This window comes from Macrosteles quadrilineatus, unplaced genomic scaffold, assembly GCF_028750875.1.
Source record: "Macrosteles quadrilineatus isolate MER2022 unplaced genomic scaffold, UCM_ALF_1.0 Scaffold_1__1_contigs__length_201487025, whole genome shotgun sequence".
In the NCBI taxonomy this organism is placed as follows: domain Eukaryota; kingdom Metazoa; phylum Arthropoda; class Insecta; order Hemiptera; family Cicadellidae; genus Macrosteles; species Macrosteles quadrilineatus.
This window is the reverse complement of record NW_026542594.1, coordinates 181,541,341-181,566,481: the sequence shown is the minus strand read 5'-3', so window position 1 is coordinate 181,566,481 and position 25,141 is coordinate 181,541,341. Positions and strand designations below refer to the sequence as shown.

General features: G+C 33.0%; 1 protein-coding gene across 1 annotated transcript; it reads left to right on the top strand.

Moving 5' to 3' along the window:
* Window positions 1-570: 570 nt before the first annotated feature.
* On the top strand, window positions 571-24,654 carry LOC128983304 (uncharacterized). The gene is made up of 7 exons (XM_054402550.1): window positions 571-645; window positions 10,466-10,591; window positions 11,763-11,971; window positions 12,938-13,073; window positions 15,628-15,761; window positions 21,924-22,143; window positions 24,368-24,654. The coding sequence occupies exons 2-7, from the start codon at window positions 10,528-10,530 to the stop codon at window positions 24,439-24,441; spliced, it is 837 nt and encodes a 278-aa protein (XP_054258525.1). The 5' UTR covers window positions 571-645; window positions 10,466-10,527; the 3' UTR covers window positions 24,442-24,654.
* The last annotated feature ends 487 nt before the right edge of the window (window positions 24,655-25,141 follow it).

Here is a 25,141-nt window from a genome sequence, read left to right as displayed (position 1 = left end):
GCCCCGGGCTCGATTTCGCATTACTTCAGGCTAGACCTAAGGGCTGCTGCATTATCACCTTTAAAAAACCATTGGTAATTAGGTGGGATTGGAACCCAGAACCTCAGGGAACGAAGTCCCACGCCTTACTACTAACCAGCTCGAATTCCATCTAGCAGTAGTCGAACAATTTTAACAGGGAATAATTGAAATACTCTCTTTGAATGACCATATTATAAATTAACTGACTTTATTAATGAACACAAATATAACCTAAACAACAAATAGGAAAGCAATGCTCAATTACACTCTCACTCACATACACATTCACAAGAAATTGACGATTCCCCTGTCTACGAGGACGGCGGAGAAGACATCGATGGTAAATTGTAAATGAAACTGTACAAATTCCTTAGTTGGAAATTATCACTAGTACAAATGACACAATTACTTTAAAAACCAATAAGTAAACACTAGTGTTCACCAGTTTGTGTTTAAGGGCAGAGTGTTTAAGGGGAGGGGGTGGTTTGCGCATGCGTCAACAATGCTTCTAACCGGACCATGTGGATTCATCTTTCAGTAAATTGTGCGCGCTGTGGCTGTACCATCGTGTACATCATGTGGCATCCAACGCTTGCGATCTTTTGATAACTGATAACGAAATATGTAAGTGGAATTGCATACTAAATACTTAAAAACTTAAGGTATATTATCAATCAACCTATCAATCAAATTTTTCTTTATTCATTGTGTACACAATATACATGAATCGTGAAAAAACAAAGATCTTAATAATTCTTTACAAGAGTCAGCAGAAAAAATCATTTACTTTATAACAGCATTTATTGCGTAAAAATTTAGACACGATTTGAGGGAAGCTGCAGATTTAATAGAATCAGCAATTACTTTTCTGTATCTTACAACATTAAATAAATAGTCAGTAAAGACATAACAGTGTAAAACTAAAAATGTTAAATCTGTGGTCACTACGACCAAATATAAAGTTGGAATTACAACATGTAATTGTTTAGTGTTATAACTTCTATTTTGGTAACAAGGAATGTTGGCACTGATTTGAACCATTATGTTTATATACAGCAATTTATAGAATTAGATTTAGTTGTCTTTATACAGAAATAAATCAATTTGAATAGTAAAACCGCATATCTTAGTGACCAGTAAAATAATGAAAATCTATCATTGAAACATCTAGCAAAATAAAGGACATTCCTCTTAAAGACACAGTCGTGTCTAAACGTCCTAGGTGTCCTAATTTGTTTGATATAATATACACACTTTTTAATAAAACCGAAAGTGTTGTATTATGATCATATTTAAATTGTTTTAGTTGGTTTGATTCCAAGAAAGATCGTAACTGGACCCAGGTGTCATTAATTTGTCAATGCACTGTAAATTAATGATACTACTGAAAAATGGTTAGTAGTAGATAATGCTATGAATACATTTGATTGAATTAATATTTTCCCAATTCAAATAATATTAAAATCTTGAATTTAAACATTCTATTTATAAAATTGGAAAATTATTAACAAGGTTGGATGGTAACAAAATAAATTTAGACCCTTACAAAAATCGAAAAAAATCCACAGGTGTAGATAGGTATACACAATATATATACATATATATAATAGTTTGTCTTTGCTATGGAGGTTTCTGGTTTGTTCTTGAGCAAGATTGATTATAGTTTTATTATATGCCACCTTTATAAAAACATAATAAGGCACAAGAACTTTGGAAAACCCCGTAAGCCACACACCTATCAACCCCCTACTTAAATTAAAGGCATCGATGAGAAAAATCCCCAAAAAATATTAGTCTTTTAATAACAAACTACTACACCACATTGAGCTTTATGTCTGCCTATGTACGCTTTAGTGGTTTGAAGACTACAAAGCATGGTGTCTTCAACATTTAAAACATAGAAAGTCGGCATGTAAAAGTTGTAAGCAAAAGTTGTATTTTTGTTTCAGCTTGAACAGTAAAAACAGTAAAAAAGTTCCCTGTTTTCTGGTATTCAAACCACTAAAACAAACAAAAACATATCTAAACCTCAATAGTGTAGCGTATGGTTGGAAAGCTTATAAAATGGGGCAGTATTTAACATATTCCGACACATTCTTGTATACAGGGTGTGAAAAATGTAATAGACCATTGTTTTTTTAAATTTTTATCAAACATCTTAATTTTTATCTTTGAATCTATTTAAAATGGAGTTTTTACATCTGATCCTCCGTCATTTTCTATTATTTTTATTCAAAACTTAATGTAGAATAGGAAAATGACATTATCTTCTCAAATCCATATACAGGTAGTTGAGAAATCGCTGTGTTGAGTTTAAAAACATAGATATCTTTGAAAAACATAAAATAATTCTTTGGGAAGTTAATTTTTAGACTTGAAACCTGTTATATGCATCATCTTTGCATTTACTTTGTACTTACACCAAAAAAATTTTGTCACACTGAGTACCAATCACCCTGTTTGTTTTGTTTAAATAAATGTCTTATAGGGTTTTGCTTTCGTGCGTCTTTATGTGTTTTCCAAAAACATTCATAAATCCCTACTCCCTTAATGATTTCAGCAACAGCGTTAAAATCGTGCAAAAATCTTTTTAGCAGCTATCATTGTGGAAAATGAAGATAAACCTCTTAAATTGTTACAAAATGGTGGCTAAATGGTGATTTTTAAATATTTTATAAAAAATTCCAGAAAATCTTAAATTTTACCATATGTTGCAAGATACGTAGAGTTTATAAGAATATGGATTTCAACGATGGTTTACTAAACTTAGTATGTACAAAGAAAAACTGAGGAAATATTTTAGGCATTTACAATTTTTATTTTGTAATATTTTTATAGTGATTTTCGGTGCATATTTTACGAGGGGTAAATTTCATTAATATGACCTTCATAACTAACTAAATAAGCTTGTTCTTAGCTTTTATCATTTATTGATTTAGGACAGCTTGTTCCAGCTTTTAACCATCAAAAAGCTTCTAACTTCTCGACAGTTAACAGTTAAGTTTTTATTCAATTTGTTTCCTATCAGAGTGTAGCTAGTTAATTATTAGCCTATTACTTATAAAAATATTAGTTTTTGATTTGGAGGGATTACAATATATACCTACCTACACGTAGAACCATACAATCTATTAGTAGAGATTGAATTTATCCATACTTAATTTATACGAAGAATAGTAATTTTATAGAGAAAACGGACAGTATTTTTGTTACCTCGAAATGTTATTTTAAACTCCTGAAAACTCTTAAGACTATTTAAATGTTTATTTTAAATAATTTTTCAAATTTGTATCTGTGGTTTCGTCGGTAGAAATTAAAATAACATGAAATTATATATAATAAACTACACAAAATCTAAATACCCCCGCCGCAGCAAACCTGCAGACTAAGCGAATTTCCATTTGACTGATTTGATTTACACTGAAATGTCTACTTAAAATTATAACATTTATTCCCGATTTAAATAGAATTAGTTTAACAAGTACTTAGGTTTGCTGCATCAGGGAGGGTAAAACTGTTTTTTTGTAAAATGTTAATAGTTAGTAAGAAATAAAAACGTTTTCCAAATTTGATCAAAATATGTTCATAAACAAGCAAACTTCAACAGTTTACTTATTCTCCATAAGAATAACATGGGAATTTTAAATTTACAATTTTTTTGAATTTTCTCCGTAACCATTAGGCGCATAATAACGCTTCAATATACTAAATTATTTGTTTTTTTTAAGCTCTACAAAATGGTTTGGAAAGAAATTGTTAAATTTTATGTTTTTTTTTGTCAAAAATGGGAAAAACCTATTTTTACCCCATAAAACCCCCCGTAAACCCCCGTTCCCATGGTCTGATCATGCTGGATCGCGAACTCGTTCGAATAAACGTAGGTTTACACGTTTGTACCAAATTTCATCAAAATCGGATCATTTTTGCTCGAGTTATCGTGCTAACGGACACATATATATATATATATATATATATATATATATATATATGAATTTGAACGGATGGTGTTTTTGGCCTCTAGGGACCTCAAAACGAAAAAAAAAATCGGTCCCGCGTCCAGGTCTTACCATGAGTACTACGGTAATAGCTTATTCCCTATATGGGAAATTCGCTAAAAAAGAACGCTAAAGTGAAATTATAGGTTTCCTGGTTTTCTTTCAATTCCCAACTATCATCTTTTTAGGGGGTTTTAACCAAGCTGAATTAACAACAAGTCCTGTCATCCGTTCTGCTTGTAAGTAAGCATTGACCTTTTAGATTTCTCATCCTCGTGGAACAGCTAAATCCAATTTTATTGTTAGTTCTGTCCGGTGTACTGTAGTGATGGTGTGTGATGGTGTGATGGTGGTGGTGAACAGTAAGTACAAATCGTGAAATTATCCCTAAAATAATGAAAGAAAAATTCTTTCACAATTGCGACCAATGTTACCGGACATGAACTAGACACGAAAAAAAGCTTCAAAATTTACAATGGGAAGAGAAGTCTACACTCTACAGTACGGTCCACGAGAATCTGCAATTGAGGGAGGAGCCTATTTACCACTTGACCTTGAAGGAGCCAATGAGGACAGTGTGGTGTTGCCAAATCTAATAATACCAGCTGATCTGAAAATATTGTTCATTATTTTAATTAGTGTCGAAAAGTAGTGAACGGGTGTTGTAACGACGCGCTAGTGCAGTCTTTGTATTGGCTGCCCCTTAACTGCAGATCTCATGGTTCCTAGTATAAACATTACAAAAAACATAAAAAGGGAAAATATTATGTTTATTACGATCATTTACTTGGTGGATTTTCTTTAACCAAACAGAATTAGGACGGAGTCCATTTCTTCCATTCTGTCTGGCGAGGTACGGCCCTTGAGGGAACCATTCCGGCATTCACCTAAGAGGAAAGAAACCGTACTAATTTCCCTCGGAGTGGTCGGCCTGATAGTCAGACCTGCCGAATGTGAAATAGCGTAATGCTACCTCACTTGGTCAGACTAATATTACTACAACAATACCTAATACTAGATACATAAGTGACTTAATAATAACTACATACGATATTTTAGACACTTAATGCTAAGTCCATCCTAAATCATATTCTACATTTTCTTCCTCCGCATTCCTGAAGGCCTTGTCCTTCATTTTCTGCTGTATCTCATCCTCAGGCAGATCTTGCAGTTGTACTCTTAAGCGTCTTCCTCTTGAAGTTCTCAGATGATCCATAACCTTTTCCATCGTGCATAAATGTCCATTCTTCTTTTTCTATGCAGGTTTCATCTGATTCCCCACTTAGTTTGCCACAACTCTATTGGCATTTGGAAATTCCTCTGAAGAACATCATCTTGCGATTACAACATCAAATCTCTGAATGATTCCATAAACTCTCATCATTCTTCGGAGTCTTCATTTGGTTGTTTTAGTTGTCCTCTCCAAGATTTCTGATTGGAGTAAAGGGCTGACAAAGGAAAAAATCTTTTACTGTCACGCATTCCAAAAAACTGTGTTACTTGATCTTGCTCTTCTAAACTCACTCTGACATGCAGGATCCCATGACTGAAATATTGAACAACCAATAAATTTTTTTGATAGAAATTTAATTTCAGACATAAATTATTTCCATAGAAACAAATATTTACCAACTTTTGAGATGATTAAACTTAAATTATTATATGTACATGGTGTTTATAAAAGAATTCATGTATGTGTCGAGCTGGATATAAAAATACTATAGGCCTAAATGCAAAAGAGATGTAGGATAATTTTAATGGGGAAACAATTTACAACTTTCAACATTTAAATAGCTTTCTATCAATTTGAAGCACACATTACACAAAATTTGCATATAATTTAAACAGTTGAATATACAGGGTTAGTAAAAAGTGTGGAGACCCCCTGTTATTTTTTTAACAACCCATACTAGAAAAACCAAACTCGGCACACCTTTATGACATGTTATGAAGTACTTTTTGGGCATAAGCGTCACTTGGTGTACATCCCCAAAATGGGAGATTTTGGGAAAAACTCAAAAATTTCAAATACAAAGACCCATCGAGTGACCCCTCATTTCGAAGGTCCTGGTAAAAGAAAACCAACAACGCAAATTAGAGGTCTCTATCTCAGTTCAGTACAAAATGGCAGCCAATTGAAATTCTCATAAGTTCCCAAACCCAAAATGGGGGATTTTTGGGGGAAACTCAAAAATTTCAAATACAAAGACCCATCGAGTGACCCCTCATTTCGAAGGTCCTGGTAAAAGAAAACCAACAACGCAAATTAGAGGTCTCTATCTCAGTTCAGTACAAAATGGCAGCCAATTGAAATTCTCATAAGTTCCCAAACCCAAAATGGGGGATTTTGGGGGAAACTCAAAAATTTCAAATACAAAGACCCATCGAGTGACCCCTCATTTTGAAGGTCATAATAAAATAAAACTAACAACGCAAACTGTAGGTCTCTATCTTAACGCAGTAAAATATGGCAGTCAAATGAATATAAAATTGCAAGTTATTTTCGATTTATAAAGATTTCAATCAGCTTCCATTTTTTACTGGATTGAGATAGAAACCTCTAGCTTGCATTGTTAGTTTTCTTTTACCAGGACCTTCAAAATGAGGGGTCACTCGATGGGGCTTATCATTTAAAACTTTTGAGTTTCCCCCAAAATCCCCCATTTTGAGTTTGGTAAGCAAGTGGCTATTAGGCTTAAAAAATACTTCGTAACATGCCAAAAAGGTGTGTAGAGTTTAGTTATCCTAGTTCGAGCCGCTAAAAAATTTACAGCGGGTCTCCAGACTTGGAAAGCCGTAAGTTAAATTTAACTTCTGAAAATTTCAATTGGCTGCCATTTTTTACTGGATTGAGATAAAGACCTCTAGTTTGCGTTGTTGGTTTTCTTTTACCAGGACCTTCAAAATGAGGGGTCACTCGATGGGTCTTTGTATTTGAAATTTTTGAGTTTCCCCCAAAATCCCCCGTTTTGGGGATGTACACCAAGTGACGGTTATGTTCAAAAAGTACTTCATAACATGTTATAAAGGTGTGTCGAGTTTGGTTTTTCTAGTATGGGCTGTTAAAAAAATAACAGGGGGTCTCCACACTTTTTACTAACCCTATGTAACCGTGATTGTTTTTAATTAGTAAGATTGAATCGATTTAGCCATTTTATGTAGTTTTTACTGTTAAAATCAAATATGGTTTTTGTTACTTTAGAAAATATTGTAAATACTAATTACTCTAAAATAGTATTTTTAAATAACCTTAATAAGTTTATGTTGAAAAATAAAAACTTGCAACACTGTAGCAAAGGCAAAAACTAGCAAATTAGTTTTGGAAACAGATTATTTGGTTAAATACAACTTAAAAACAATACTGTGAGCTTTAATTTACAACCTCCAACCGAGTTGAGGAATTGTTTCTGCTCAGCAACATACAATATGCCAAGAATATATATTTCCGAGAGTTCAGGCCCCTACGGGATCGTGTATCGCATATTTCATTAACCAGTCGACCTTCTGTGTTTAACATGAACATATGCGTGTAGATCTCTTGAGAGGCGAAACTAACTTTCTCGGAATCATGTTGGAATTGTAATAATGCTAACACATTGCCATGATAATGAACCTTGATCATGTCTGCAGAATTTGGAAAGAGGAATGTTCAGTGATGATGAGGATTCAGTGGACAATAACAGTGTTTTAAGTTGCTATAAGCATAGAGTAAATAAACTCTTGAAATCAGGGGTGTTATTAGAAGAATACAAAAAATTCGTTCTTTTGAATTTTCAGTAGGAAGACATAGCACACTCTTCTTTGCTTATAAAACAAAATGGCTTGACTATAAAGTGGAGAAAAAAATGGGTCATTAACAGAAATAGTAACAATAACAATAAATTTGTTATCGCTGTATTTATTAGGGCTAAATAAAACCATATACTTATACTTATACTTACACAATATACTTATAGTTTGTTATTTATAGTTTGTTATTTATAGTTTGTTATTTATAGTTGTTATTTATCTTTTATGTCTTGTTATTGAAGTCCTGTTTTCCAGTTTTTTTTTCACTACTTTTGTACTGGCCTGTGATTTTTGTTTTCTTTTTTCTGTAAGACAATAATTGTATTTTTCTGTAAAAATGGTGCAACCGTTTACAAATAAATAAATAAATATATACACAAAGTCAACGCTATTAACTTTTTTGTTGTTGAGTATAAAATAGGCTTTTATTAAGATAGTACCTTTTTTGCGGACTTCTTTGAAATTTATTCCTGTCTTACTATAAATCAAAATTTGCATATCAAGATAAATAATTATATTCGAATTTATTTGCAATGGTTTATCGTATCCTAATTGATGTATTTGCTTATTTTATTATTCTTTGATTATTCCTTACAAACTGGGGAAGCGAGCTTGTGTAGTGGTTAGGAGCGCGGGACTTCGGATCCAGAGGTCCCGGGTTCAAATCCCGCTAAATCACCAATGCACGCAAACTCTAGGTCTAGCCTGAAGTAATGTGAAAAACCATTCCGGGCTCGTGCGTAGCGTCTCTAGGACAAAAAAAATCCTTGCAAACTAACTCTAATCGTAAAAAAGAAACATTCGTTTAGTTATACTTTTTCACCTACTTAACTAAAACTACAGGACAAAAAACATAACGTAACCTGTAAACTATTAATGTAATGAGTCTACCCCATTTTCTATCGGATCACATCGATAGATGCGGTCATGTAGTTCCCGCCAAGGTGCAAGGTTTCCCGCGTAAAATCACGTGATCGCGTGCAACGTCAAGGGTCACGTGATTTACATGTTGCGGTCATTTAAAGGAACTTTACACAGATTATAAAATTTTACAGCGGCTTTTACTGATGCCGTTCACGTGAACGCACGAACGTTGCAATCGATTTATGGAGTTACACAAGGGTCTAAAGTAGGCGCTACGATGTTTATAATAATTGTTCGCTTTGACTATTTAGTATTTAGTGACTGAACGTCCGTTTAAGCTCGTAGATTTTTTACTTGTCCAATTAAAACATGTGTTCTGAAATTGAATAAATTCTCTGATAGAAGCTTCGATATTTTTAAACAGTATACGATGGTATACCTGGTAGTATTTTAAAGTAATATATAAATATATTGTTTTTAGTATTACTGTATCTGTTCTTCATATTAAACACTGAATTTTTCATCCTTTATTATGACATTTATTGTGTTTTTAAGATTATAAAAGCCACCATGCTTTGCTCCTATGACCATACACCTTAAATTAATTCACTGTACCTATTTGCATATAATTAAATTCTAATTCCAAATCCATTCGACAAGTTTTCATGTGGGTAACATAAATAACAAGAGAAAAAGAATGTAACGTAATACCTATTTGAAAATGGCTACACCTTCATGATAATTGTTTATGCACTATCTGGTTAGGATATTGTTGTAAAATAACTTGTTAAATAAATGTGCCTTTTTAGGACGAGTTTGCTAGAAAATAAGTGAAAGTTTAAATTTATCATTTTGCATCCGTATGTTTGAGTAACAGTTATACAAAAATTAAATAAATTGAAGGTTATCAACGATGCTTTAACAGTGATGTAAGCCACACATTTAAATTTTCTCTAGCTGATCCGTAAGAATTATAAATTTATATGGGCAATATTAATATATTTCGGTACTCGATGTTTAGTAACCACTCAAACTAATCAATCAAAATTAAGTTAAAAAATATAAAAACATTATAACTCAATATTAAATTAAATGAAATCCCACTTCAACCAATTATCAATCCGTTTTACTGTGTTGATTGTATTGGTGATTAGATAAAAACTACGGAGCATTGGGGTGCATTAAAATAAGATTACCCATTGCATTGGGGTTGGGATTAGCATGCTCGGGATGAATGGAATGTCTTAGGGAAGCAGCAGCATTCCAAGAACACTCGAGATGGCTGCATTCCCTGAAAATAAAGTCCTGTAGGATTAAAGGGAAGAATAGAATATTATGTGATGTGATCCAGTTAAAAGTGATTAGTTCAAAGATAAATTTGTGTTTTTAAAATGTTTTTATGTAAATTAGGTTATGTTGATCATAAAAAAAATCTTTCAGACAATAGTTTGATCAGATTTTTTTTATCAATGATAAGCACGGATTTATTGAACACGAAGTATTGTTTTAAGAGGTTAACGGCTTCTTTTAACCTTGCATTTGCTTGTCCACATAGACCGCTAACCTGTGCGTATCTAGCAAAGCAAGGGGTGAGCCGGTACAGAAAAAGGGTGAACTGTACTGATAAAAAGTAGTGGCAATGGCTATGATCCGAACCCATGACATCCTTGCCTTGAGCCTTGGGCCCGATGAAGTCCGTGGCGCTACCGACTGAGCCACCGACTCAGTAACATTAGGGGATATAAGAAATTAACTAATTGTGTATCTGTATAGTTCTATCTTCGTTTTCTTTTTAGGTGCTGCAACAACTCCATAAGATGCTGGAAAAAATTTTGAAACTACCGTGAAGACCAACAAAATGGAATGCGAGTTTCAGTATTTTTATATAATACTCGCTTTGGCCCTACTCTTTGCTCCTCACAGTAAGTACAATTGTGGTAGTAGTTATTTTAGTCAACCTTTTACATCTCCCCTTTGTATTATGGAAAAAATTATATCATACAAATTGCAAAGTCGTCCCAGATTTATTCATTAAATGAGAAAAAAACTATAATGTAAAGAAAGAAGACGCTTTTTGGAATTTAGGATACAAATCTGAAATATTAGAGAGCGATAATATTTCTTCTCTTTCGAGCGTATCGCAATAATTGAATTGGTTTCAAGGCGGGGTAAAAAGCTTTGGGTTATTTTATTTGTTCTGGGATATCTTTCACAATTTCATTTTAATTTTACTATAGCTTGCATTGTTTTAAGTTTATTTTATACTTGCCTAGGGACATGCTGTTTACGCTGACGATATTTAAGATGTTATTTAGTTTTAAATGACAACAGACGAAAAGTTTTATATAAGCCAAATTAAGAAATCGTATTACAAATATATTGCAAGGTGATGTTGGAAATTTTTATTTTCAATGGGGATTTTCTCAACCCCCCCCCCCCCAAACGAGAATAGAAACGATTATATAAAAATGTACTAAATAGTATTTCTTTTGTCTCTAAACAAAATGGCACGACCCTCAACAGTGTAAAAATGACGGTTTAAAAGCAATTATTGTAACTTTTTTATTCCATACAAAATCATACAGTGGAACCTCAATAAGACCCTCAATAACAAGTGTCATTTACTAATATTGATTGTATATTGCCCTTAAATACATGTTATTGCAAACCTCTATAAGGAGTTGACCTTGATAACAAGTCATAATATTTGATCCCCCACGAGAGTGTTCTATTCAAGGTACTACTGGGGTAGACTTCCGTATCTGTTGGCACAAAAAACCGAATGAAAATATCGATCGATTTATCGATTATTCTATATATCGGTTGGGTAGTTAGGTAAGGTTAACCTAACCTAAATAACCAAACGATATATCGAATGAAACAATCGAATAATCGATATTTTCACTCGGTTGTTTGTGCCAACAGATACGGAAGTCCACCCTTCAACCGTATAAGGTCTAAGGTCTAAGGTATAAGGTATAAGGTCAAGGTGTTTCCCACCGCTTGCCTATGACAAGGATTGTGACAAGCAGGAGAAAGTGTGGGTCAGATAGCTAATACCTTTTATTTTAAAAGAATTCTTTTCCCAACCAGAGTCGCAATGCCTGAAGATGGTACAGGTGAGAGTACCAGCTTACAAACTGAAGGGAGAATCAGCAGTCCTGGAATGTCTTTATGAACTGGAAGGCTTTGAGAAGCTCTACACCGTCAAGTGGTATAAGGAGAACGAAGAATTCTACAGATACGTGCCTAAGTACAAACCATCACAAATATCGTACAGAGTGGAGGGGATCAAGATTGACGTGAGTACTAAAAGTTGTGGAAATATATGATTTTTAATACTAATTCAAAATGTATTCTAAATTTTTTACTCATTTCAAATTCATTCTGTGTTGTTGTTTTTTTTCTTTTTTTCATTTCGTATTAGGAATCAATTTTTGTTTAAAGGTTTTACATTGATCATGATGTACTTGATTACAATTTTTGCAGGATTATCTTATTTAATAAAACGTGAAATATTTTTTATTTTTCACGATTTTGATTTAACGCCTTAAAATTTTGTGTAAAAAAAAGATAATTTTGAATTCTTTTGCTTTTACTTGCTAGGTATTAAATATATTGTGATTTTGTTGGGTAAAACTTTAGACTAACCATTACAAGATACCTTTATCCATACGAAGAGAAGTTTGAGGTATATTTAAGTCTGATTAAGCTTGGATGCACTGAGGTATTCTGTTTATAAAAGTAGATTAACTATATCAAAATCTATATGTTGGGTGAACTGACTCCTGAACCGAAGAGTAAATGTAAGCAAATGTGAAACTACATAATACAAAGAGTAAATTATTTGCCTAACAAGAAATGCTCTCGATAGTTACCAAACCATAAAACTTCTAACCAGATGTAAGACTCAACAGGATGAAAATCATTTGGCATCCAAAATTGACACAACTAAGATTATCCACACGCTTTTACTATTATTTACGCTTTATCATGTGAGCAAGCTACTGTAATGGTAGATCCAGAATTTTTCATCCGCAAAGTATCGGGTTCAAATCCCGTCAAACACCATTGGCTTTGTTATGTGATATTACAACGATCCTCAAGGTAAAGCCTGTAGTAATGTCAAAATCTACCGTATCCAGAGTCTTGCTTCCAATGAAAAAACACTTAATCTTGGTGTGCTCTCACATCAAAGCGAGGTGTCCCAGGAACTAGAAAAGTCGGTTTGTCGTTTAGGAAGTGTATGACAAATGTTTTGTCTGCAGCACCAGCAGTCCAACGACACCAGAGTCACTCTCAAGACGGTGACACTGAAGACCTCGGCGATGTACAGGTGTGAGGTGAGCGCCGAGGCCCCGAGCTTCTCCAGCGACCAGGGCTCGGGCCGCCTTGAGGTCGTCGGTAAGTCGAAAAAAATACTTTTAAAATAAGCATTTCCACAGCTCTAAAAATCAAAAGATTTTCTAATTTCAGAATAAGTTCCATAAAATAATGTTCTGATTTAAAACTGTTTATTTTATCTACTAGAATGATGGGGTAATTTTCCATGATAAATGAATATATTTTTAAAAATGTTAAGTTAATAGTGTTCGACATGGAAAAAATTTATATTTTGTATACTTATACTTTGATAGCTTCCCTTTAGTTTAACTTTTATTTTGTAATGTAGTATAAGACTGAAAAAAATCTTTCACAAAAACCGTATGACGATCGTGATATTTATTTTCCCTTTCGTTTGATTTTTATTTTGTAATGTAGTATATGACTGAAAAATTCTTTCACAAAAACAGTATGACGATTGTGATATTTATTTAATAATCAACCCACAAGAGCCTAAACAGCTATAAAAAATTTACTGATGAATTAATTAAACACACACTATCATAAAAGTGTAAAACTTTATATCTACTTTCTTGGGTCAATGACACTTGTTTAGTGAGGCGTCTTTATCGTTGATTTCATCACCATTTATTAGTTTTTAGCCAGTGTTTAAACCTTGATGCGTACTTTAAACCAAATATATTGCTGCTAAGTGCTAAATACATGTTATCTCAGTAAAGACATTTCCTTGATATTCAGGGTTTTACAATTTGGTCTTATTGGTGAGTGTAAAATTGAGTGAGATGAACTTGGTAGCTTTGTTGTTGATGAGATTTTTCTTAAACCAGGACTTCCACCCCAAAAACCCCAATGACAGCGAATATTGCTATACTATTATCTAGATTCAGGAAAAGTAAAGTTTGTAACCATTTGCTTTAAAGAATTATTTTCTCTTGAATAGGCTTAGTTCATTATTTTAAAACTAATTGACTGTATAGCACAACATTGAAGAATTAAAAATTTAATTTATTTTACTACTTACCAATGATTACATGATGAAACTATCACACCTTTAAAACTGATGCTAACCCCTCATAAATATAATGAACATAAAAAAATGTCTATTGTAGCATTTTTTTACAAAGCTTGGAAATTAAAAAAAAACTTGTTTTATAACCAAGGTTAACTTCTAAGTCGAGAAATACACTTATATGCCGGTAATTTAATAAAATACATTTAATGTTTACTTTGCTAAATTCTAGTAAATATAAGGCAGTGTTTTCGACAACTACGATCCTTACCATACACACTCAAGTGTTATACATTTTTTTTAAGTTGAAAAGAAGCTTTCAGTGTGCGATTAAATATAAAAATGTTAGGAAACAGATTTTTCTCAACCGTTCAAACGGAACCTAAGTGAACACTCGCTGTCGATAAGTTCCCAAACTTTTTAACGTTAATATCTCCAACCCCAAGTTTCAATGGACCCCTATTGTGATTTATGGACACCGCTGGGGTGTTCCCTAGGTAACCCTCGCTCTCTCAACTGTCAACTCTCCCTCTAATTTATCACCCCCGCCCCCAACATGACCAACGCTAAGCGTAGTGAACAATACGTGGGTCCTAATGGTTTGTGGGTAGTTGCTGCTAAGTGTTAAATACATGTCACCTTAGTAAACGTAAACACATTGTATTTTTAGCTACGATCGTTTTTTAACTAGCCGTTTTAGTTCAGTTCTTAGAAAAGATTCACAACAGCATCGTTTACTTACTTAACAGCATTGTTTTACTTAACAACACAAGTAACGGACCAATGAGGTTCAAGGTTAGGCAAATACGCATAATTGTGGTTCAGTGTAAATGTAAATGTTTAAGTTGTAAAGCAAATATTTGTTTAATCCCTCAATGAGATTAAGCACAGGAACAGTATTCAATTTTGATATGTTAATTTTATTCGAGGTCTGTTTTTACATTAATTTTCATATTACCAGAATAATGTTGTCCTTTTTTGAGGTTTGTTAAACATTATTCTAATAAAATTGTAGTTATTTGCTTTATAGAGGCCTACGATATTCAAACTCGTTACCTTAATAGCCCAAGCAAAATAGGAAAAATAGAGGAACAAACCTATGTATTAGTATTTTTTTTTTTTTTTTTTTTTTTTTAGAAATGTGTAATGGAATGTCACCTAATTAAGACGTGGGGAGTAAGTTGAAGGAGGGAGCTGGTTTAGTGTTTCAGTACCTGAGGTACCGGTTTCAAATTCCACAAATCACCAATTTTTTTTTTTTTTGTCCTAGGACGCTAGGCACGAGCCTGGGATTGTTTTTCACATTATTTCAGGCTAGACCTAGGGGTTGCGGCATTATCACTTAGATAAAATCCATTGGTGACTTGGCGGGGATCGAACACGGGACCTCACGGACCGAAGTCCCGCGCTCTAGCCACTACACCAGCTCGCTCCCCACAAATCACCAATGGATTTAATCTAAATGATAATTCCACGCTCCCTAGGTCTAGCCTAGTAGTAATGTTAAAAACAATCCAGGCTCATGCCTAGCGTATTAGGACAAAGAAAACCCCTTAAGTTACACGAACAATTATAAATTAATAACATATGTTCGGTCGTTTCCAGTGCTGCCAACCAACGGCCCTCACATCACTGGAGAGAGGAACAATTACCTGGTTGGTGACGTCATCAACCTGACTTGTACTTCTGGTAAATCCTACCCTCCATCGGAACTACGTTGGCTTGTCAACGACCAAGAGGTATGTCCATAAAACGTTTATATCTTGCGGAAACTATAGTCATTATCATTACCAATATAAGATGGGGACGCCACATAGGTGCGCATTTTTCTTCTTATGAGTGAAGCTATATTTTAGGCCTTGAGAAGAGTGAAGGATGGTGTGAGATGATCTGTGTAGCTATGTTACTGACTAAGATCACCTTTTTCATCAGCCAGGATAATTTATTTAAAGCTCAATGATTAAGGACAGCTGGGTCCGGGTTTGAGCCATCAAAACATACAATTTTTTTCAGATTGGAAACTAGATTTTAATTTTTTTCAAGCATTGCGCGCTTATTGGAGGTTAAACAAAAAAGCTTGCGGTAATAGAATCAGAGCAGTGTACTGAATATAATTTTTATTCGTGAAAATTAATAAATTGTTATATTTTTATTTTCATATTGTTTTTATGGTAAGAAATTTACCAAGTAATAAATAATTTGATAGATTAACCATACTCCATGGGTGTGTTAACAAAAAAAAAGTAACATCAATCAATTACTTTATAATATACTAGTGTACATGTTGCTCGAATTCGAGCAATTGCAAAGTATTACAGGAGTTATTTCAAAACGAATAACAGTCATATTTACAATGAATTTAAAAGATTCAACTCAAAGATTACCGGTGTGTAACTCAGACCATGTTTATCTTCGTTATTGATAAACCTAAAGCATTCCGGCCGGTTTTCTCCTTCTCAAAATGCCTCGCTGTACAGGCAACACAGGTCATTGATAGAGGGCCAATTTTGAACGAAAAGTTGTTTTGGGGTAGTGTTAGGGCGCATTTTAACCTAATAGTTGAGCCTATTACGTGTCACTGTTCTGTAGCTACGGTCGTTATCACGATTACGCCTCCTGTCTATGTTTCATTGTCGTAGCGTCGGAGGCATTTAAAAGAAAAAAACCACAAATAAACAAATTATATCCACACAAAGCAGCGATAAATTCAAAAATTTAAGTTACAATCATACTAACACGATCTGTCATAGCGACACAAAACAACGATAAATACACAAATTTAAGATACAACCATACTAACACGATCTGTTTTCGTTTTGGGGGTTATGTTTACACAAACTCAAATAGTAAATAAAGGTACTCAATGCGTTTCATTGAATTGAAAAATAAATAACAGCAATTAAATTATACAGCTGATCAAAATGTAAACAATTATGTTCTTCATAAGGATAACATGGGAACTTTCAAAGCCACTGGGGCAGAACCCAAGGGACTTTGTCAAAAATGTAAGGCCAGTTTGCAAATCTACGCGACACGCTCTTTCCAATGAGACGTCAATGGATAAAATCGGTTAAGAAATGGCGGAGGAGTTCAACCGACAAAGTTTCATGTAGCGTATTAATTATATAGATCTAGTAAAGTATTGATCACCATGTAAAAGAGATCCTAACATGTTTTCAGTTTTTTTTTTTTTATCAAACAACAATCAAACAAATCATAATGTTTTTGTGAACCTTAAAATATTTTTACTTGCTTGGTATTTTACACCTATAGAATTTTCATTAAGTAAGTAAAAAGTCTATACATTGTTACTAAACAAAATTGTATAAATTAAAAAATATATATATGATAAATGATAAATTTTTCATTTCTTTCCAAACCACTTTGGTGGGGTACGCCTCAATGATATTGCCACTTCAGCGTTTTCTGCTTGTCAGTTTTCTTGGAGACAACCCGCGTCGTGTTAGAGTTTTATTGAGATTTCCTTTTGTTGTAGACGTCAAGATTTGTACGATTGCTTACAATTATTAATTTTTAAGCGAGAAAATTCAGTAGTAATATGACATGTATAAATGTGTACGTCAAGGTCGTCACGTGTTCAAATTTTGATGGAATTTGTTTGGAGGGTACTAATCCATTGTATCTCTAGTAATTTTTTATTTATTTTTAGCAAATTCCCCTATAGAAACCACCCCTACGGTTCCCCCATAGTACCCTACGGTAACTATTACCTTAGGTGGCACGGTAAGATCTAGTCCCGGGACTGATTTACTTTTTCATTTTGATGTCCCCAGAGGCCAAAAACACAATTCGTTCAAATTTTTATATGTGTCCGTGAACAATAACTTGAGTAATTTTTGTCCGATTCTGATGAAATTAGGTTTAAAGGTGTAAAACTTGAATGGGGTCGCGAACCAGCGTGATCGAACTATGGGAACGGGGTTTTACGGAGGGTTTATGGGGTAAAAATTGGTTTTTCTTATTCTTGACCCTCAAAACATAAAAGTCCATTTTCTCTCTATATCTTAAAAGACCTTAAAAAACAAATAATTTACTATATCAAGGTGTTTTTGTACGGTTATTGATAAAGGAGAAAATTCTAAAAATTCTAAATTAAAATTCCCATGTTATTCTTATGGAGAATATTGTAAAATTTTGTAGTTTGGTTGTTTATGGATATATTTTTTATCAAACTTGGCAAATTTTGCTATTCTATACCAAGCTATTAATATTTTAATAAAAAAACACTCGTTATTAGTTTCCTTGTAGCAGCAAACCTAGGTACTCGTTTAACTTAATGCTGTTTAAATAGATTTAATTGAAAATCAATTCAGACAAATGGAAATTCGCTTAGTCTGCAGGTTTTCTAGGTCGTGGGTATTTATTTCATTAATAAATCTCCCATAAAAACAGAAAATCTGAATTCCACAAAATCAGCTCGAACAATTCTTACTAACATTTAGTATGGTTACTTTTACTCTAAATGACCTGGTACAGCACCAACGCTCAAAAAATTAAGGTTCAAAATGTGTTGTAGTTTTTGTAATTTTACCCATTAAATATCATAGTTACCCCCATCGCTTACATTATGGGTTATTTGAAAGCTAAAAGGAGAAAGTGTGTGTCAATTTGCTGATACAGTTTTTTATTAGGTATACCACTGTACAACCCGCCAACAATACGACCAAACAGGACCATGTATGGTGATTGGTACTCAGTGTGACAAAATTTTTGGTGTAAGTACAAAGTAAATGAAGTGTGATGATGCATATCAAATGTTCTAAGTCTAAAAATTAGCTTCTCAAAAAAATATTTTATGTTTTTCAAAAATAACCATGCTTTTAAACTTAATACAGCGATTTCTCAATTACCTGTATATGGATTTGAGTAGATAATGTCATTTTCGTGTTCTACATTAAACTTTGAACAAGAATAATAGAAAATGACGGAGGATCAGTTGTAAAAACTCCATTGTAAATAGATTCAAAGATAAAAATTAAGATGTTTGATAACAATTTGAAAAACAATGGTCCATTGCATTTTTCACACCCTGTATACAAGAAAGTGTCGGAATATGTTAAAAACTGCGCCATTTTATAAGCTTTCCAACCATATGCTACACTATTGAGGTTTAGATATTTTTTTGTCTGTTTTAGTGATTTGAATACCAGAAAACAGGGAACTTTTTACTGTTTTTACTGTTCAAGCTGAAACAAAAATACAACTTTTGCTTAATACATGCCGACTTTCTATGTTTTAAATGTTTAAGACACCATGCTTTGTAGTCTTCAAATCACTAAAGCGTACATAAGCAGACATAAAGCTTAATGGTGTATCATATGGTTGAAAAGCTTATAAAATACCGCAGTTTTTTACATATTCCGACACTTTCTTGTATACAGGGTGTGAAAAATGCAATTGACCATTGGTTTTTAAATATTTATCAAACATCTATTTAATTTTTATCTTTGAATCTATTTACAATGGAGTTTTTACAACTGATCCGTCAGTTTCTATTATTCTTGTTCAAAATTTAATGTAGAACACGAAAATGACATTATCTACTCAAATCTATTTACAGGTAATTGAGAAATCGCTGTATTAAGTTTGAAAGCATGGTTATTTTTGAAAAATATAAAATAATTTTTTGGGAAGCTAATTTTTAGACTTGGAACATTTGATATGCATCATCACACTTCATTTACTTTGTAATTACACCAAAAAATTTTTGTCACACTGAGTACCAATCACCCTTTATTGTTGTCTCCACCAGTCTTAAGTTTCAGATCTCATCTTGCAACGTACAAAGACGACAGATATTGCCACTTCAAAACCAGCTTTGGAATGTTTTATCTCGCCACTGTTCTTATATAATATCTGAAAATATGACTGTTATTCGCTTGGTAAATTAATTTTCGTTCATTGTGATGAAATACCATAACAAATGTTATCCATATTAATTTCTTTTGACATCTAACCCAAATATTGTGACCCTTTACTCTAGTTCACTTTTTCAAGCTGCAATCTTTTCAAACATTAATGAAAAACATTTTTAATACAAGTACAAATACAAATACAAGGTTACTTTTTAAAAGGTAACTTGGGCTCTAAGTTTTAAGAAGTATGTTTTAGTATCCCAAAATAATTAATAAATCATTTATTAGCATTGTTTAAAAACGTGATAGTTCAAAGGAGATTTAATTAGGGATTCTGGTCTACCGACTGGATAGATTAGAACTTGCTTATAAGGGGTAGTAATATGACATAAGAAGGCTGTTTAGCATTGTTCTGATCTATTTAAAATTAGAAAGGACTTATAAATCAAATACCTAGTACACAATAACTACCAACCATTGTGACTTAAATTATTTACTCAATCCAAGGAGTCTTAAATAGAAGCATAATATGTTGATATGCACGTCAAATTAAAGCTTGTTATTAGTAAAAAAAACAATGCCGCAAATTTGAGCTCAAAAGAAATCTGAGTCAAAAAGGGCAGCCATTTAAAGATTTATTGAATCAGCCATTTTGAATCTTTGAACGGTTGCCATTTTTGATTAAATTTTTCTTTTGAGCTTAAATCTGTGGCATTATACAGGGTTATTCTAAATAATGGACCCATTTTTAATGCTGTATAATTTTTATACTATTAAACTTACCGCTATAAAATACAAATCAAACGAAAAAGAAACTCAAAGAGTTTATGCCTTCCAAAGACACATCATTTAACAAAATCGATCCAACAGAACTGTAGATTTAATTGTACAAAGTTAAAAAGTAATCTCCAACTTTTTTTACCACTAGAAATTTGGAGGTTACTTGACGTTTTTGCAAATAACTTTTAAATGGTGAGGAAATCGACCAAAGTGGAAGGTATTATTCCGAAAGAGAATAAAATTTCCTACAAACTGCTACTATACATTTTTTGAAAATACTCAAGAACGGTACCAAAAATTGCCTCAAAATGAAAAAAAAAATGGAAAATCCCCGTCTTCAATTGTAGACAATAAACATAGCAAACATTAAATTTCACACTTTTTTATTTAAGCCAAATTTAGGCTACATTTATTGAGTATTTTCAAGATATGCGTAATAGTAGATTGTAGGAAATTTTATTATCTTTCGGAATATTACCTTCCACTTTGGTCGATTTCCTCACCATTTAAAAGTTATTTGCAAAAATGTCAAGTAACCTCCAAATTTCTAGTGGTAAAAAAAGTTGGAGATTACTTTTTAACTTTGTACAATTAAATCTACAGTTCTGTTGGATCAATATTGTTAAATGATGTGTCTTTGGAAGGCATAAACTCTTTGAGTTGCTTTTTCGTTTGATGTGTATTTTATAGCGGTAAGTTTAATAGTATAAAAATTATAAAGCATTAAAAATGGGTCCATCATTTAGAATAACCCTGTATTCTACTAACAAATACCTTTTTTTTATTTAAATGTCTTTTTTTGATTGAACTGGCTTTGGTTGTCGTCGCCGACATTCTCAACCGCATTTCAGTTTTCTTTTAAATAATTAAGAAAAAAATCTCCCATATTCAGTTTTTGCCCTTAAAATTTCGCAGACTGAAACAACCCGGCCTACGCACAGGCACCTGCCCATGTAGGCCTATCCCATAAGTATGGCAGATTCATCTGACAATTATATTTGTGTTGCTGTAGTTAATCTTGCTCTCTATTTTTATTTATCTTTATCTTTATGTAATAATACTGGGATAAATAAACGTATTTCATTCATTTCATTCATTCACCTTTAATTTGATGTGCATATCGACCCATGCTTACGTTTAATATTTCCTTCTGACTCCTAGATAGGGATATGTATCTCTTCTTCGAAAACTCATATTAAACAATCAAAAACTTACTATGTTTAAACAGAATGATGTTTATTGTAGGTCAACGGTGATTACCTGGTTCCGCGGCCTCCACTAACCCACCCCCACGGACTGGTGACGACGTCTCTAGGGCTCCGCCTGCCCGCGGCACCCCGTCACTTCCTGGGCGGCCAGATGAAGCTACGCTGCGTGGCCGCCGTCTCCCCCGTCCTCTGGCAGGGTGATATGGAGAGTGTGGTCGAGACTCCTCTGGTAGTCAACCGGGAGGCGATGTTGCTGGGTAAGACCATAGACAAAAGAATTGAATACAGACTGTCAGCCGTGCTGCGGTTACCATGGTTACCATAGGTTCTGGCGCACACCGCTGGGAGCACCTTGTAGTTACGTAGCACGTACGCCGTAACCACACGGCGCTCACAGCGGTGTGCACCAGAACCTATGGTAACCACAGCAGAGCTGAGTTTATATTAAATTTTTGTTTGTCGTAGGTAAGACTAGAGGAGGTTGAATGGGAAATTAATTATGGGTACATATACATTCAAGTCCTGACTTAAACTAAATCAAACAATGAATAATTAAAATAACCCAACAATGTAACACGATATTAGGGTTTCCAAAGGTCTTATTTAGTACATGTAAAAGCAGTTTTAAGTCTGCGTGACAAAATTTGACTTTGAATGGCAAATAAACGCCACATGAAAGGGTCACATGGAGGGATAAGGACCAGACTTTAGTTATAATGCGAGGTATTAGAATAATCACACATAATGGACCGATTTAGACGTTGTGAGAAGGGTCGATTATAATTACCCGTTTCGTTATAACAAACGTTGCCTCAAATTTTATGACTAAATTTAACGTTGTCCTCTTTATTTGAATCGACAAAATTTCAAAGTACGATTTTTTTCTATAAATTGTTGACTTTTCAACATAGACAATTAATATACATTAATTTTTAAAATGCAAAACTCCCAGTACCACTTGAGGAGCTTTTTAATGAAATACAAACGGAAAATAAATACAAATCCGTCTAATAACACTTGCAAAATATATTTACAATAATTATAATGTTCACTTACAAGACTATAAACATATGTTAAAGATGGTAAGTGGTGATCGATTTCGATTGGACATTCCAATCGTCATAATGATATTTCAAGTGTTATTAGACTAATTTCTCTTTCTTTGAATTGAATAACACGTACAATGCTGATCAATAAGTAAAACATATAATATAGTAAAACATACAAAAGTAGCTATGCACACAGTGAAGTTATATGTGCTGTGTTGTAGTTTTCAAATAAATTTTAAAATTTTCCTTTTTTGATTCTATACAAAGTTGAACATCTTGCTCCCATTTTTTATGACAGCTTACTATTTAAATTTTATTTTCTAAATGACCACTATTTTTTCTCCAATATATTGGTCAATTATGACATTCCTTACAAAAGCGCATATTTGCTACAAATTTTCAGATGTCACATAACCACATAAACCACTGTGTAATTTTAAGTTTTTGTTCTTTTCCAACCTTTTTTGAGATAGGCCTATAAGTTGTAGAAACCCATAATAAATTTGAACATAAGAAATCAATTGGGCATGTGGGAAACTCTTATGTGATTTTATTTCATTGGTAGATCTGTTAAAATACAAAATTTTGACTACAAAAAAGGTAAACAGCATTTGAAACCTGTTCTATCCGTCAGAATCCAGTAGCCTATGTTGAAAAAAATATTGCTTAAATACATAGTTTTACTGAAATATTACTAAACAACACCTCTCAAAATGTACTCAAACTAAGTAGAACCTCACTGGGGAGCGAGCTGGCGTAGTGGTTAGAGCACGGGACTTCAGTCCCTGAGGTCCCGGGTTCGATCCCCGCCAAGTCACCAATGGATTTTATCCAAGTGATAATGCCGCAACCCCTAGGTCTAGCCTGAAGTAATGTGAAAAACAATCCCAGGTTCGTGCCTAGCGTCTTAGGACAAAAAAAAAAGTAGAACCTCACTATAATAAACTGGACTATTTGTGGACCCGGAGGTTATAGAGTTTAGGGGTTGTCAAGTTATCCAAAACATTGAAATTTTCAATGGGTTTTTATGAATGAATTCATAACAGTCTAATTTTATAACATGAATTTATTACTTACATGAGTATTTTGACATATTGAGTAAAAAAATCTTCAAATAAATGTCTAATATTAACTGTTCAATTAAAATTAAAACTAAATGTAAAAACATTTCTCATTTTTGCATGCGTCTTGTCAGCTGTTGACTGTCAAGTCACCGGGTGTCGAGTTATTGAGGTTTTACTGTAACACCATTGACTAATGTATTAGTAGACATCCCATCTATGGACCAGCTATGAACTATTTTTATCGAAAGAGAATAATAGGTAGGACTAAAATGTCATGATTACTAAGAAACCAATTAATTGTCTTATGGTTAAGTTTTCACCCTGTAAATTAACATAATTACTAAACTGGTACTGTATTTTTGTTCCAGTGCGAAGCTCGGCACCCATACAAGGGATTTCGCCCATCGTTTTAACAATATGTTTACTATTGTACAACACATGATTATTTTATCTCTCTGACCGAACAATTGTAAATAAATTTCCTTAATTAAAAACAAGTAGTTAAGTAACAGAATATTTTTACGGTTGAGATGCTATTTGTAATGTTTGTAATTTATCTGCAAGTTTTTCATGTAGAGTTATAATCAAAATAAATCAATAAAGCCTTAATATCATATGTATCTACAACATAAGTAGGTTTAAGGATGATGTGGAAATTGAAGGGGCATTTCAGTGCTGAAATAAACATTAGTAATTTTGTGTGGTAATAATTATTTAACTACCCTACGAAATTTGTTTACTTTTTTTACAACGGCTGAATTTTAACACATTCTTAGAGTGTAAAGTAAGTTTTATGTTCATTAGGCTTTGAGCGAAAACTTAAATAATAAGGGTAATTTAATCAATAATTTTTATAGTTTTTTTCCATGTCAATTAAACCCTGATTAATTTCTCATTAATGCCTTTTATTTATTTTTATTTCTTTACAATTCCGATTTTTATTTATTTCATTTACACTACATATAAAACTAATTCGCGATTATTTATTTCATCTTTTTATTATTTTTTATAAGTAAAGGAAACTATATATTTTATGTGTGTTAGACTTACACTCTAAATAAAATTAGTAATCAAAACAGTTTATTCAATTAAATCCTAAATACAAATCATAATTTGTAAAAATTGTAAGACGATTTGTACAA